General features: G+C 39.5%; 1 protein-coding gene across 5 annotated transcripts in view; it reads right to left on the bottom strand.

Moving 5' to 3' along the window:
• Window positions 1–5,159: 5,159 nt before the first annotated feature.
• Window positions 5,160–13,109, bottom strand: part of LOC123517434 (uncharacterized protein C8orf76 homolog) — a 23,916-nt gene continuing 15,966 nt past the window's right edge. For 3 of the 5 annotated variants that reach the window (XM_045277475.1, XM_045277477.1, XM_045277476.1), the window contains exon 2: window positions 5,160–6,249. In XM_045277475.1, coding sequence (XP_045133410.1) covers window positions 5,208–6,249 — 1,042 coding nt within the window. In that variant the 3' untranslated portion in view covers window positions 5,160–5,207. Of the gene's footprint in view, window positions 6,250–8,594; window positions 8,631–13,109 lie in introns of those variants that run through there. The other 2 variants (XM_045277479.1, XM_045277478.1) reach the window with 2 other exon arrangements.

Here is a 13,109-nt window from a genome sequence, read left to right as displayed (position 1 = left end):
AAAGCCCACCAGGAAGACTGTTTATTGGGACAGCATACTCAACAGGATCTTCCAGTCGGCTAAGAAAACCATCAGGAAACTAGTGGTAGAAAAGCTCAGATACTACACCTCGCGCCCAACCGCCGCATTCACGCACTACAGTCAGCAGGGAATTGGTTTCATTGTCATGCAGCAATACTGCCAATGTGTGTCCTGCAAGGCCCCCATGTGCTACCCTAACAAATGGAAACTACTGTATTTGATAGCTCATAAGACACACCTTTTTCTTAAAAAAAAAAAAAAAAAGGAGCCTACGTCCAATGAGGCCAAGCTTCAGCATTGAGACAATGATTGATGGTAACAAAGGCTTTAAAATCAAACCCCAGACATCTTCACACATGTAAACAATCTGATGATTGGTACTGCACCACAAAACAGCTCTTTCTTTCAAGATAACAATATAGGTTATACTTACCAGTAATTCACATAGAATGACACCAGTCATAAAGAAATTGCCTTAGTGACCATGCACCACACATTGCATATACCAAAACAAAACAAGTGGTTGATGATCTTGATATTGACACGGGCAAGCTTAACTGCATTCTTTACATTGTGATGATGTTCCTCCTTGAGATAAGACACACTTTCATATAATCAAAATTACATCTATATTTTAACATTCTTACTTGCATACCAGTAAAAAAAGTTCATGATAATTTTTTTTTTCTTTAAGATAGTAGCTTACTACATAAAAAAAAAAAAAAAAAAAATTTCCATAAATGAGTGTCATGGGTTATGCTGGCTTGTGGTGATGGTCTGCATAAAGGCCGTTTCACACCGGAGACGACACACAAGACACACGAGGCACAAAGCTGCATGGCTTAAAATCACCTCAGTGTATTTTCAATAGGAGTGTTCACACTGGATGTGAAACTTTGGGACAGATTCCAGCCACACTGCACGCACCAATTCCAAGATAGCTGGGCAGGCAATTTTTCTGGCCATAGCATCAATGGGTCATGCCCCTTGGGACTCCCACCTTTGTGGTTTCATCTCCAGACGCATACCTTTTTTTCATCACACTGACCTGATTCCTGACTCTCCCTCACTCACTCACTGTCCTTCACCATGAACTGATGGATGTCCTATAGTTGGTGCTTTCCTTCTTAATATCTTGTTCATTGAATAATAGAACTTTGGAGAACTGAGCTGAAGTCAGTTTGAAATACTGTCCAGATTTCCCCCATCCATTTCTAGCTCTTAAACGAGATGATGATATCCACCACATTAGCTGTTTCATATTTGCTTGATAGTATACCCAATTCCTTTTCCTCTTATTATTCAAGTCTAAAGATAACATTAATAACTCCTCTTCCTCCACGTCAAGAACTTTCAAGTCAACCAGCCTCCACCACAGTGAATGTCTCGCCTAACATTGCACTCAGTGTGAACATACCCACGGCAACCAAAGTCAGCCCGACTCGTGCATCGTGTACCTCGTCTCAGGTGCAAAACGGCCTTTATATTCATGTAATAGGTTATGCAATTTTTAAAATAAAATACGTTTTAGAAAAAGGTTGGTATATCTGCTTTCAAAAATCTTTTGGCCTTGAAAATGTACTAAAATACTACATTAGAATTACGTGTAGAATGACAGTAAAAAGAAAATATTATGATTATTACATCTGTAGTTTCTCATAGTCACTGCTAACACCATATGCCAGCCTTCATGTTTACGTCTCACAATAGGATTAGTACATAGGCTACTAGCAAATATTAGTTTTTAAATGCTGCTGCCACCCAGACAACTGACAGGACAACAGATGGATATGTTGTCTGTTTCTCACTGTTGCTCTGCCTCTATCATCTAGTCAAAGCAAGTATTCCCTGCCGTTGATTCCACTACAGTTCCCAGACTGTCCCAGCATCCACTTATGAGGTTTTGAATGTGGGGTCGTTTGCCAGGGATTAGGGGTGTTTGCCCGCTGATCGTGTCAGAGCGAAGCACCGGTGGCTGTGCAATTTATGGCCCACTCCCAGTCACACAGCTTCCTATCCCATCGTTTGTTGATGAGGTAGCAAGACCCTTCAGTTGCCTGCCAGTTGTTAGTTGGGCAGGGGATGCCTCACAGCCCTGCAGGGCGAGGGCATGCTTAGGTACTAGAGGAGCTGTCTGGCCATGCCGTCCATTTCCAGGGAGCCTCCCTGTGTTACATTGCCTCAGAGCAGTCCCTTGCCAGACTTGACGCCTACCTCTGCCCGACCATTCGACTGGACATAGTGAACAAAGGAGATGCACAGTCTGATGCACCAGTCACTAAAGAATTTTCTGGCCTTGTGGCTGGTGAGGTTGGTGCCTCCATTGTAGAACAGGTCCTTTGGGATCTTGAATGTCAAGCACACATGCCAGAAGAACGTTAGGAGGCGGGAGGTGGTGGCACCACCAGGCAGGTGGTCCACCTTGAGCCAGCCCATCAGCCTATTGATGTACACTATGTAGGTGTTCCCCTCAAGGTGGAACAGGTCCAAAGCAACTTGTTGGAATGGGAATAGGGATGCAAGCATGGGCAGGAATGGCTCTGCTGGTTGGGAGGGGAGGGGCAATTGTCTCGCACACCTGGCAATGATGACACTTCTGCTCAACTTCTGCGTCTATGCTGGACTAGTACACGGACTTCCTGGCTCTGCAGAGCATGGAGTCTCTACCCTGGTGTCCAGCGAAAAGGTTACTGAGTACAGTGTGGTGAAGGGAGGATAGTATAACAAGGCATGGGAAGTGTTTGTCACTTGTGTACTTGTGTAGGGCCCCCTGGCAAGACGCTGCATCCTGAAGTACAGCTGGAGGAAGGCTGGCTTGAGTCCTTCCATTCAGTCCAACCATTGTTAGCAATGCATTCATGCAGCAGGCAGTACTCCTCATCCTTGAACACTTCTTTTTCCAACTCATGTAGCTCCACCACACATCCATTGTCATCTGTTGTTTCTGCTGCTGCGTCCACCATAGCAGCACAAACTGTTTCATCGTCAGTTTCATCAGACTCTTCTGGAGGAAGGGTAGTGGGAGAAGGGATCTGTGGCACAATTAGTTTTGTCCTTTATGTACCTAATGGTTAAGTTGTACATTAGCATCCTCTCCTTCAGGTTGAGGATGTGGGGCTTGTTAATGTCCTTCAACTCCTTGTCCCTGAAGATCCTCGAGAGGGTTTTTTTGTCCATGATGAAGATCACATTCTTGCAGCCCAGGAGGAACAGCAGACTTTCTTGAGACACCACGCAATGGCAAGGGCTTCTCCCTCTAGGGTGCTGTAATTTCTCTCTGCAGCAGTGAGGTGCTGACTGCCACAAAGAACTACTGTATTTCACGGCTTATAAGACACATGGGCTAATAAGACGCATCCAGTTTTGGTAGACATTGAAAAAAAAAAAAAAAAAAAAAAAAAAAGGATAAATGAGTGAATTTAAGCTCTGAATATGAAGTGAAGGATTTCACTTGACATTTGAAGACTCTCACATGCATTTAGATTATTATTAGATCACAATATTTTGCTTTAAAAACTAATATTTGCTAGTAGCTTATGTACTAATCCTATTATGAGATGTAAACATGAAGGATGGCATATGGTGTCAGCAGTGACTATGAGACACTACAGAGGTAATCATAATTTTTCTTTTTTATCATCATTCTATACGTAATTCTAATGTAGTATATGCAGCAGTGGTGTAGTCATCATACAGGCAGAAGGACATCAGGAAACTAGAAAGAATTCAAAGAACCGCTACAAAGATGGTGTCAGAAATAAAGGATCTTTCCTATGAAGAAAGACTGAAGGAAAAAGATAAATATACAAGACCTGGTATCACTGATAGAGGATGGAGATAGACGAACAAGAGAACACTGCAAGAAGATCACAAAAAGTCAGGGACATTAAAAAGTTTTATTTTCAACATAGGTTGGTGGACATGAACAGATTGAGTGAAGAGATTGTAGCTGTAGAAAGTGTGCACAAATTTAAGGTGGCATCACATTTTTTTCTGAGAATTTAGGATTTTTCTCTCTCTCTAAAATATAAATATATATGGTGTTGGCAACACTCTCTTAAAGTTTGTGGTGAATTTTTTTTTTCTAAATTGGTTTTTATTAGTAAAATAAATAAAAATATTGTGACCATTGGCAACCTGGTTACACAAATAATGCTTCCTTATCTGTCATTAAACTACAATCCATGTCTTTTTTTGATAATGGAACTGAATCATTATATTTCTGGTAGCATTTAGCAGCCTAACTCAGTGGCTTTGAGTGTCAGAATGTTGGTCATCTGCTCTCCAGTGGTCCGTGGACCTCACTGGGGAGAGAGTGGGTGTGATGCTTATTAGCAATATACTACATTCTCCAAGATTATAAGTCTGATGTGTGTTTAAATGATGGCCTTGGGACATTTAAACTTTTAAAGTCCTCTCCTGATTTTTTTTTTTTATTCAGAAGGCTATACCTTTGCTAGTTTTTAACCAAACTGAGTGATCTTTGCTTTGATCTGAAGAAGAATTTTGTCTCAATTTTTTTCTTGAACGATAAAATAAACATTTAGTTTCAAATATTTTTTGCATTTTTTTTTCTCACTAAATCACTGGGTTGTCAGAGAACTTGTAAGAAATATTTATGCTGATTTGAAGAGCACAAAGGGAAAATATTATTCAATAAATTGTTCTACAATAGTTACTCCTTTTTAAAACACAGAGAACAAAGCATTTAAAGAAAGTTACTTAATAGAGTAGGGAAACAAAAGTATTGTATAAAATTTGCATAAATATTTGTTGTTCTCAAAGCAATTTGCATAATTTACTTGCGCATAACAAGAAAGATATTTCATTAGATAATGGATTTATCAATATGCTAACCAAAGCAGTAGATCACATTCTTATGTTCCACACAAGTAAATTTTGAGACGCAACCGTGACACACCCTTAAGGAAAAATTGGATAAAAGTAGATGTGGAGATGGGTCACTATGACCCACAGTCAAACCCATAATATACAACTAGGTAAATACATGTAAATATATATTCATAACAAAGAGTTTAACACAACAGAAATATGGCCCAATCTCATACTTATCATAACAAGTAGATTCAAGACACTGAATTCCATAACCTTTTTGTTGATTAAAGAAAAAACCTGTATAAATTTATGTTCTCATTATATTTAGAAATTGAAACAAACAATACAACTTATAGTATCCACCCGAACCACTTTTCTTCAAAGCTTTCTTGAGAAACACTTACTTCCTGTTCTTCATCATCAGTTCTACTCTTTGTATTTTCCTGAACTGAAGCTGACTCTGATGAGCAGAGGTTTATTTCCACTTTATCATTCTGATGCACATTTTTTCTCAGTTCTTTCAATGAACAATCATCCAACAACAACTCTAAGTCACCCAATAACTTTTCTTTAAGTGTTCTGGTCTGTGTCACAGCAAAGCCTACAGCAGTACCTTCTGTCTTGACTAAGATATAAAATGCCCTTTGAAGACATGCAGCTACAATCATAATATCTCTTCTGGTATTTTTCTTTTCTTCAACTTCATAAAACTCAGGCACTTCAGTCTTACAAAAATTGTGTGAGTATTCAGGTACATTTTCTGAAAGTTGAGGTGGCTTTGATAGTGCGAGTGAATCAATACTATGGGTGGTCTTTTTTGATTCAGGAAGGTGAGCAGAAATCAACACTTTAACATTAGGAAGAATGATATTTTTCAAAGAAGCATAAGTTAAAGCAAGTTTCATCCATAAGTGACTGTTATCAGGATGAAGTGATACTACATTATGGGCTGCTGTCAGTGCATTGTCATATTTGCCTACTGCAAGGTACACATCCAGAAGTAGAGAATAACTCACAGTAAATTGATCAGGAGTCCTAGATGTTGAATGTAACCTTTCTGCATGCACTATTGCCTTGTCTGGACTGCCTGCCTTTATATGGCACCTAGCCAAGTTCTCTTGACATTCCCTTTTAATGGTAGTACTGCTCTCGGGCAAAATCTTTAGTATGTCTTCATATTTAGCTATAGCAGCATGATATGACTTGCCTAAGAAGAGATATTCTGCTGAAAACTTCTGAACACCCAGTTCATCTTCCTGGGAGACTAGCTGGCCAGGTTCCACCTGCATGAACCATCCTGCTTCACACATCCGAGCTTGGTAATCCTTGGCCACAATGTCCCGGGCTGGCTTCTCCTCAAAGAGGTCATCATCAAAGTCAGCAAATTCCATCCTAGAATTTATAGAAATTAATCTGGATGTAGTTTAAAACTAGATAATCAATAACTCTTTAAAGTACTCTATCTAAAATATGAAATTGAAATGTAATGGAATGATCAACTCTCCAGAAACTATGAAGTTTGTCCAGAAAGTATCCAAATATTTGATATTCAAAATAATTCCTTAGGCTTTTATATGCTTATGTTAACATCCCATTTATACTGGCCCATCTGTATATAATTAATCATTCATGAATTAACAGTCATGAGTGTTTTCCCAATGAATAAATGCACTTAGCTGCTTACTTTCAAGTTCAGCTTTTAATTGTGCAATATTCAATGCTTACATCTTAATTGTTTCCATTTCTTCATTTTAATGAGTTCACTTGCAGACTCACTACCATTTCCACTCCTCTTACTTTACTCACTATTATGAGCAGAGCAAGATTGTGTTCACATGTGTAGGTATTGCACTTTAGAAGCCAACCCCAGCCCAGCCCAGCCCAGTCTGACCCAACTATGTATTATTACTATCATCATTATTATTATTTTATTTATTTTCTTTTATGTAAGAGTTGAAAACTAACCAAGGGCAACAAAAATAATAAAACAAAAAGACCCACTAAGATGCTAGTTCCCAAAAAGGGTCAAGAAAGTTAGCCCAAAGAATGGTCTCAAAAGACTTTGATATTTTCTGTGAATGAAGGAGCTTTTGGCAAGCTGGAGAACAGACATGACATGATTTTGGGCAGAAAAATAAAGTGCATGAGATTCAGGTGATGAAAGGTTCAAGTACCCCCTTTGTGTGCTACCTCCCTATCATGCAAAGCATGAGAATAGGCTGTCTTAAACCAAGGTCTGGAAAGTTAAGGTTGATAGAGTGATGAATGTGTGCTTCTATCCTTCTTTAGGCAACTTCATCTCAAGCTTTCTCTCCAACCATTCTATTGCTGTTGTAGAAGAAAGCCGCTGTTCTTATCTATTAAGTGGTGTTCCTCAGGATTCTGTCCTGTCATCCACTCTCTTCCTATTATTCATCAATGATCTTCTAAACAAAACTTCTTGCCATATCCATTCCTATGCTGATGATTCCACTCTACACTTTTTCATGTCTTTTCCGAGACAACCAACCATTCAGGAAGTATGTAAATAGATCACAAAGGGATGCCACAGAAAGCCTACCTTCAGATCTTTCTAAAATTTCTGATTGATGCAGAGAAAAGTTAGCAGAGAAAAGTTAGTAGTGTTCAATACCTCAAAAACTCAATTTCACCATTTGTCAATTTGATACAACCTTCCAGACAATTATCTCCTCTTCTTCAATGACTCAACTGTTTCCCTCTTCTACACTGAATGTCTTGGTTTGTTCTTTACTTATAATCTAAACTGGAAACTTTGACATTTCATCTCTGGCTGAAAAGTTTTATGAAGTTTGACGTTTTGAGTCATCTCTGCCAATTTATCACACCTCCCCAACTACTAACTCTCTGCAGAGGCCTTATTTGCCCATATATGGAGTATTTTTCATGTATTTGGAGGAGTTCCACTCATACTGCTCTCTTGAATAGAGTGGAATCAAAAACTTTTTGTCTTATCAACTCCTCTCCTCTGACTGACCGTCTTCAGCCTCTTAATCACCGTCATAATGTTGGATCTCTTGCTATCTTCTACCACTATTTGGATGTTAACTGCTCTCCTGATCTTACTAACAGCATGCCTTCCCTCCACCTGCAACCTTGCTGTACAAGACTCTTCTTTCTATTAACCCCTATTCTGTCCACCTCCTTAATACAAGAGTACCAGTACTCTGGAAATTTTTACTTGTTCTGTATTTCCATAAACCTATGACTTGAACTCATTTAAGTGAAAGATCTCAAGACATTTATCCCATTCTTTCGGTTACCTATCTGGACTCTGTTTGGGGACTAGCATCTCAGTGGATAATTTTGTTCTGGTGGGACAGATAAAATTGTTTAAATGACCTTCCTCTCTTGGGCCATGACTTCCAACACATCATTGTGTTCTGGTACAGTGTTATAATGCAGTGAGATCATGCCTGATACAATCAATTCACACTAAAATACTTTATAAAGTAAGTGACTTTTATTTGCACAGGTGATGAAGTAGGACAGGTGTGAAAAACCTATACACAGGATAAAATGTAACCTTAATGTGACAGATTCTGAGTAGTGAGGTAAGGCACCTTGCTCCTCCCTTTGTGAGAGACCTATGACCTTGGCACCTGAAATATGTGTTCACTGCAGTTTTTTTATATTTTTTTTTATTTATACCATGTGGACTTTTCACGGAAATTTATGGGCTAAAATGGATACTTTTTGGAGTACCTCTCAAAGCCCACCTGCTAGGAAACCGTTGCCCCAAGTGAGGAAGCCCAACCAACACTCGGACCGTGGACAGGATTTGAACCCTTGCGCTTGGAGACCCCTCAGACCCCAAAGCACACATGGTTCCACTGTACCACAATCACTAATAATGGAAAATACTTTGTTATATCATAATATCTTAACCATCTATGTGAATGTCTACTCACAGACAATAATCTGGACATTATTTTGGTATGACACCTACACTTTATTGGGTGCTGAAACAGTATTGAAAAGGTTTTCACATCATTATCATGAAAAATTAATTATTAAATTACAGTAACCCCTGCATGAGTCAGACCAATTGAGAGGAAGGCCAATCTGAATTATACATAAAATCTGAGTTACCCAAAGAATTTTTTTTCACAATTTGCACACCTGTTGCCACTTAGGGAGGCGGTGGTGTAGTGAATAAGGTGGAGATTGTGGGATCAGGCAGACGTCCACACGTAGGTTCGAATTCCACCACATACTGCTTTCAAGCTATACCATTTATCGAGTGGTTTAAAGTTACCTACACGTCACCATGACACCCAGGTTCTAGGTGGTTAGACCAAAGATGCACTTGGGTGGTGATGTGGGCCCTAATATGGGTACTACTACAAGCTTAACAGCACTTTCCACATATACTTTTCAAGTATGCCTACAGGTGCTATATGCCATTAAATGATATGGTCTGTGTAATGTATCATGTAAATAGGTACTACATACAGTGGTGACTCGTGGTAACAGACACTTTGGGGGTGAGGGATTGTCCGTAACCACGAATTGTCCATTACTGAGAGCGGTTTGTCGGTGAGACCCTTAAACACCCTCTTTTCCTTTTTTATAGTTTATTTTCTTTTAATAACGCAAAAAAAATATTTTGATAATTCAATGTCTTGTTCTACACTCAATGTTGAAATAAAAGAATTCATTATTGTTTAAGATGATGAACAGATGAATTAAAGATATAGTGGAGACTCAATACTTGAACTTAATTAATTTGAAATGGCTGTTTGAGTATTAAAAAGTTCAACCATTGATACCTATAAATCAGGTAATTTGTTCTAATCTTACCAAAACCTCAAGTTCATAAAAATTCCAATATATTTTTTTATTTTCATAATTTTGATTTACACATACCATAAATGATGGTGATGGATAACTTAGAAGAGGAGTGGAGAAGGGAGGGAGAAGGAGGGAGGTTGTCAGAGGACGAGTAAAAACGTCTTTGTAAGTTTTCCCCTCGTGTGATTCCTTTGAATCCACTAATGGAATGCTGTGGCTCACTAATGCTTGCACTCTCACCAGATTCCTTATTTTCACCAGTAATAAGCCTTCCTAAGTTTCTAAATGAAAAATTACCAACAGAATGCAGAAGAATGTTGTTTTTCTCAATACTGTGGCAGGACTAAGGATGCACACCTGCATCGGTATACCGGTACTACTGGTATTACCAGTAATAAGGTATCAGAAGGGTACAGTGGCGGCTGTGAGAAGGGAGATGATACAGCTTTTTATACGACCAAATGTCTGGCCGTTTGATTACCAGATATTTTCACCACTAATAGGCCTTTGGTGTTAATGTAAGTTTATAAATGAAAAACTACAGATAGAATGCAGGAGAATATTATCCTGATGACCGCGGCAGCATAAGTCACAACTGACAGAAGGGGAATGGGGACACCAGGGAGCCTTTGTTTACAATCAGGACGTTCGACTATAAGGTATTTTTTCGAGTATTAAATAGAACTTTTGCATTCGAATATTGAAAAGTTCAAGTATTTAGACATTCAAGTATTGAGTCTCCACTGTATAGCTTCCCGTTTGTTCAAATGGCCAATTCCCATTGTGGTCTAGTGGCACCTTTAACAAGCATTTAATGACTGCCTGAAGGACATTGCTAAGGTGACAAAGGAGGGGAGGAAGACAAGGGATTGTTAGAGTCAGAGTAGACTACCTCCGCACTATTACCAACTCTACATAGATTAAGGGCTTGCTTTCTTTCTCTAATGCTGCTCCACCTCCTTACTCTGTCTCTCTCTCTCTCTCAACATGGAAGTTTCATTATCCTCGCTTGCTCAACAATATTTTCAAACAGAATGTATATCAAGCAATCAGAGCTGGAGCAATCAGAGTGAATTTTCATTAAGCAAATCAATTGTAACAAGTTTGACCCCTTACTGGAACTTCCATTGAGAGTAAACAAAGTGAGAGTGCATCATAGTACAGTAAAAGGTTTAATGAAAGTAAAAATTATGAAGTTAAACATTTAAGCAGTTTAATTTAAGACAAAGTCATTATAATGTACACTAATGTATGTATGTATGTAACTTTATGTTGATGATCTTAAATTTATGAAGGAGGAGAGTGGAGATGGAAAGATACTAGCCAGCAACCTGTGAAATATAAACAAAGGGCACATCATTGTACTGCATACAAAACTTATGTACCACATTTCCACAAGGCTTTCCATTTTATCCATTGCAGAGTCATGAGTGGTTCTTTTAGCTTGCAAGGAAGATACAGTCTCACCAGCCTTCTTAATAGAGTCTGCTGACTTGAAAATAGTAGACAGTACATGGAGTCAAGCCATGGTGGCGAGCAATGCTATTAGATTTCTCGCCTCTCGTGTCTGTGAATAATATCCATCTTCACTTCGAGAGTAAGAGACTTCCTGGTCTTCTTAGCAACGCTAGGCGACATTACAGGGTGTTTTGGTGGCATGTTGAGTGAGGGAAGATGAGCTGCAGCTGACACTGTTATTGTTTTGAACTAGGGGGAGTGAGTGGTGTGCATTTTGTCCACAAGAGGTGTTGGTGTATTCAAAAGCCTGTCGGCTTGCGTGATACAGCGGGGTTTTCAAAATTGGAAAAAATTACCTGGATAAAATTTTGTTAAAGTGAGTTTGGTGTTCGTTATATGAGCAGATGGTAGTAAAAGAAAATGTTCGTTGTAGCGATATTTTGTTGTGTGAACGTTCGCTAAGCGGGAGTTGTCTGTACTTTACATTTTCTTTATATGACTATTTTCATGTACAGCAATACTCCATTTAACGAACAGGATAGGGGGTGTCACAGCTGCTCGTAGAGCGAAAATTCGTTAAGCGGATGTAATTTTCCCATAGGAAATAATGGAAATAGGGGGGATGCGTTCTGGGCTGGTCCCCAACATACCCCATGGGTTAAAAAAAAAATATATATATATATATATTTCTATTAGCTTTTTACAAACCTTGCCCCCAAGAAAGGATTGTTTTGTAGTGCATAAAGTGAAATCTTACATGGAATACCAAAAAATAAAGGAGAGATGAGATTGCCCACAGATGAGACAAAGACTCATGGCGACTCGGCCGCTTCTTCTTCTTCTTGTGACCCTTTTAGCTTGGTGTGTTGTCTTTCACCACGATATTAAATTTATGTTTCCACTTCTCTATTGCCTGCTATAATGGAAATCATATCTTAGTATTCATATACGCTCATGCCATGAGGATAACCTGGACTCCGTGGCACTGAGTGATAGTGAATTACTAATGAAATACCACGGTATTTCATTAGTAATTCACTATCACTCAGTGCCACGGAGTTGAGGTTATCCTCATGGCATGAGCGTATATGAATACTAAGAAATACCATTTTTAGACATAAAATGTATTTTTTCACTTACCTGCTTCTTATATACATACCCACCCATCCTCCCCACTACATGCCAATGCTTCAAGAAAGAATGACGTGGCTGGCTGAGGGAGACGGTGTTGCCGTAAGTTACCAGGGGTTACCAGGATGGAATACGACGAAAGTTTTGAATGTGGAATAGACGGCTGAGTAATAGGGAGCATTGTAAATGCTAATATATAAGAAGCAGGTAAGTGAAAAAATACATTTTATGTCTAAAAATGGTATTTGTTTCACATACAACCTGCTTCTTATATATTAGCAGATTTCCACATTATAGGAGGTGGGTCATGCCATAAGGGTGGAATACGCCGATGGGTGAAAGGGTCCACAAAAAGACACTCTGGTCTCACCTATGAGGGTGAGAGAGAAGAGACCATGACCAGGCAGTGGTTGGACTTCTGGTCTCCTTTCTAAGTCTTGGAAGAGTCCATTAGTGAGGTAGTGGTCCCACCAAATCCCCAGCAGTGATTACCGGGCCAAGGGCAGAGACATCTCCTTCCTGCCGTTGGATGTCACGGAGATAGTAGTCCACAAAGACTGAGTGGGTCTTCCAACAGGCTGCTTCCAAGATAGATGCCACAGAACTGTTCTTCCAGAGAAGCATGGATGTGGCAATTCCTCTTATATCGTGTGCCCGTACCTTGAACAAGGGGCTGAGTTCCTCGGGAAAAGACTCATGAGCCGTCTTGATTGTATCCCGTAGGAAGAAAGAGATAGCTGCTTTAGACATTCGCCTCGCAGGGTCTCACAAAGACACGAAGAGACTCCGAGGCCGGGAAGCGGAAGCTGTTGCAGCAAGGTAGCGTTGTACAGCTCGCACTGGACATAGGA

Source organism: Portunus trituberculatus, chromosome 42 (genome assembly GCF_017591435.1).
Source record: "Portunus trituberculatus isolate SZX2019 chromosome 42, ASM1759143v1, whole genome shotgun sequence".
Lineage (NCBI taxonomy): Eukaryota > Metazoa > Arthropoda > Malacostraca > Decapoda > Portunidae > Portunus > Portunus trituberculatus.
This window is presented reverse-complemented; position numbering and strand designations above follow the sequence as displayed.